This window comes from Microtus ochrogaster, linkage group LG2, assembly GCF_000317375.1.
Source record: "Microtus ochrogaster isolate Prairie Vole_2 linkage group LG2, MicOch1.0, whole genome shotgun sequence".
In the NCBI taxonomy this organism is placed as follows: domain Eukaryota; kingdom Metazoa; phylum Chordata; class Mammalia; order Rodentia; family Cricetidae; genus Microtus; species Microtus ochrogaster.
The window spans coordinates 12,386,577-12,390,000 of record NC_022028.1 but is presented as its reverse complement, the minus strand read 5'-3'; the positions used below and the strand labels follow the sequence as shown (position 1 = coordinate 12,390,000).

At 37.6% G+C, this 3,424-nt stretch overlaps 1 protein-coding gene across 1 annotated transcript in view; it reads left to right on the top strand.

The window, feature by feature from the left end:
- Positions 1-3,424, top strand: part of Col19a1 (collagen type XIX alpha 1 chain) — a 319,373-nt gene that overhangs the window by 137,015 nt on the left and 178,934 nt on the right. The window contains exon 12 of the mRNA XM_026785603.1: positions 3,339-3,392. Coding sequence (XP_026641404.1) covers positions 3,339-3,392 — 54 coding nt within the window. The remainder of the gene's footprint in view (positions 1-3,338; positions 3,393-3,424) is intronic.

Below are 3,424 nucleotides of genomic sequence, written 5' to 3'. Positions count from 1 at the left end.
TAAACATATTTTCATTGCAGTTTAAGTGATGCATACTAAACAATATAGAAATTATAAGATTTTTAAATTTCTACAATTTGCCGTGCAAAACGTAAGAGCTTGTTAAGTGATTCTGACTGTGGCCCAGTATGAAATGTATTCCACAATAGCATCTCAGAACAGACTTTAGAGGGAGTACTATAAATGTACTATTGTGAGCACCAAAGTCAGGCTGTCTGCTTCGAACCCCAGCTCTTCCTGTAACTGCATGTCACGCTGCCCTATTTCTTCTCTCACTGTCTTTATTTACATGGGGGATGATAAGATTATTAGTGCTCACAGGGATGGTGAGAGGGTCAAAGGCATTATGATGCATACAGCGTTCAAATAGCGCCCAGCACACAGTGAGAGCTATGTAATCATTCTCCATTAAAATCTTTTAAATGTGACATATTTAGTTTTAATGGTTATCTCTTTCATTAGTTTGTTTTCAGGTGGTTATACAATCTCAGAAAAGTAGATTTCAGTCACCGAGTTTAGTCTCTTCTACATGGTCATTTTGATCTTTGAAGCATTTCAAAACTAACATATCTAACCTTTCTAAAATAATCATTTCCATACACCAGTGCAAGGTTCACTACTAATAACACAAACCCTGAAATCGCAAAACCAGAGGTATCATTTGGTGATAGATGCTGCCATTGCTAGAAAGTAAGATTTCATCAGTAGATGGGACGAGGAATTAATAGCTTAAATTTTTAAACAAACAATATTAATTTAGACTATAGGATATTTAAAGATGCTATATCACATGAACAGTGTATTTTCCAACAAAAATCCTGAAATCCATTGGCTTAATGTGACACCATCCCTCAGCTTTCATTACTCTTGGAGAGAAAACTCCCCCTCTTCACGTTTCATGTAGATACAACTACCACATTTCAAGTAATCTTATGTACAATAATATTACTGGAAACCTTAATAATAGATATCCATCCAAGTCTTAAGCTAAGTATCCATTTCATTTGGTGTTTTGTGCTTTTTAATTTAAAGTTTTCATAGATTAATAAACCTTTCCTAAGTGAGTACTGTACTTCCTTCCTCTAATTTCTATCATATCTCCCCCCTACTCCCTCTCATGCTCATGACCTTGGCTATAATTTTCTTTGTTTCACACCACAGAGAGAGAGAGAGAGAGAGAGAGAGAGAGAGAGAGAGAGAGAGAGAGAGAGAGAACTGAGTCCATTTAATGATGTTATTATGTACATGTGTTTAGAGTCAACCACCCTTTTCAAGACTGGATAATTTATCACTAGCCACATCCCTAGGGGAAGAAGATGGATTATTCCTCTCTTGCAGTCATTGATTGCTGTAGCTGTCCTCTAGAGACAAGGCCTTCTGAAATTTCCCTTATCTGCTCCGTCATGTCAACAGGTGTTATCATTACTTAGGTCTTGTTTAAGAGACCATAACATCGAGATTTCCTGGTTGCGGCATCTCACTCCTATCTAGAAGGCACAGCTCAGCGTTAAAAACAAAGGCTCCCGTTTCTAAACGTGTTTTATACTTTTGCACTGTGTCTTTCTTTTACCCCTCTGGCACTCAATAACATTGATAGCAGCATCGGCATGACAGGAAGAGAAAAACCATACTTGTCAAAAGCATTACTGAGCTGTTTTTCAAAGCCTATTACAAAGCCATAGCTTCAGCCTCACAGTACTGTGTCATAAGGGACATGAGTTACATGCGTCCATGGCCACAGTTGCCGAAGCTTGACTAATACAGTACTTCTTAACTGCATTTTATTCTCCATGACTTAAAGCACGGTTGTTACATATCTGTCAACCTGAGTGTGAAATAGAACAAAAGGCACTATTAATTATGCCTTACTTGTCCTGAAAAAAAAAATAAGTAGCCTTTGTTAAATGCCAGCCATCTTACTAACTGTTCTCACCACTTTGATTCTGAGCATCTCTTGAAAATTACTACTGCTTATACATTTTATGTGGGTACCTGGTCAAGGTTTATTGGATAAATGGATGAATGAGTGGTAGAAATCCACTCACAGAAATTGCTGTTGTCTTCCTACAAGTGGTTAAGATATTCCTTTGCCAGGTTTTACTCACAAGTGTCTACCGTTTGGGGAAGGAATAGATGGATAATCCAAAATATAGTAGACTACTACACTTCAGATGTATTCATTAAACACTAAACTAATGATTAAAAACATATTAAGGTATTTGTTCATTTCAAAATTGGTTGTTTTTGGTTTTGTTTTCTTTTGGATTTGAATTTTTTTTAATTGAATGATTTGCAAAATGAAGGTCTGGTCTTTATCCTGCCTTTGTTGTTGTTAATGTCTGAAATGATTTTTACACTCTCTCTGCAACAAAATGGTCTTATCTAATTGTTTTTATTACTTCACTTTGTCCTTGGATTCCATATTGAATGCCTACCTGTATGTTATTTACTCAGTACAAAATGCCAGGGGAGCAATAATTAGTTTCCTTAGCTAGGATAGTATGATGTTTGGACTTAAACTGTGTGTAATATCACTCCTGAGTGTTTCCTTTTTTTCCTTATTCCTTCTCCCTCAACTGATGTGTTAAAGATGACGGAAGATATCTTTCCTATTTGCCACATCATCAAGATGTGTCCATCCAACGTGTCCTCTGTTTCTACTCTGAACTGATATGGCTGATGTCACCTAAATACCTCTGTGACACCCACGAGTCCAAAGGACTTGTGGGGATATTTAGCTGACATTCCCTCTCTGTCTCATGTAGTTCCATCTGATAGCTTTATAGGAAAGAAATTAGAAAACTAAAACCTACTTTCAGATGGGCAGGAGGCTCCCCTTTGCTCCAGCCCAGTGAGTGACAGGAGAATACAGCTACTGTAGCCCTCCTCCCAATAATCAAATTTCTTGATAGAGACATGAACACGTTTTTGATGTAACTCATGAATTTTTGGCAAGCTTTATAAAGACTAAATCAATGCTAAATCAGAGGTATTTACAACACCCACAAATTTAATCCAAAGAGGATACTTAAAAGCTCATATAGATCTAAATGATGTTCCCCCAGATGGTGAATTAATGTGATTTTAGCAGGAAGCAAAGTTGCACAAATACGCAGTATTGAGGCCTCGCACTGGTTTAATGTATCTGAAGCCCCCACAGCACAGATGTTGCTTATCACGTTGGTGCCAGTTGCTTGTCTCTCTCTCTCCACTACAAAGGGAAGAATGGGATTTGGGAGCTCAGGAAAGCATGCTTCGTTTTCTTACTAATAGTTTGTCAGTATTTGAAGCTTTTGGTGACTCTTATATCGAAATGATTTTTGTTATGTTCTTTTCAGGGTTTCAAAGGTGACTTGGGTCCTCAAGGTCCACCTGGCCCAAAAGGAGAAAAGGTACTGTATCTACCCCTGAGTGTCCCGACCTT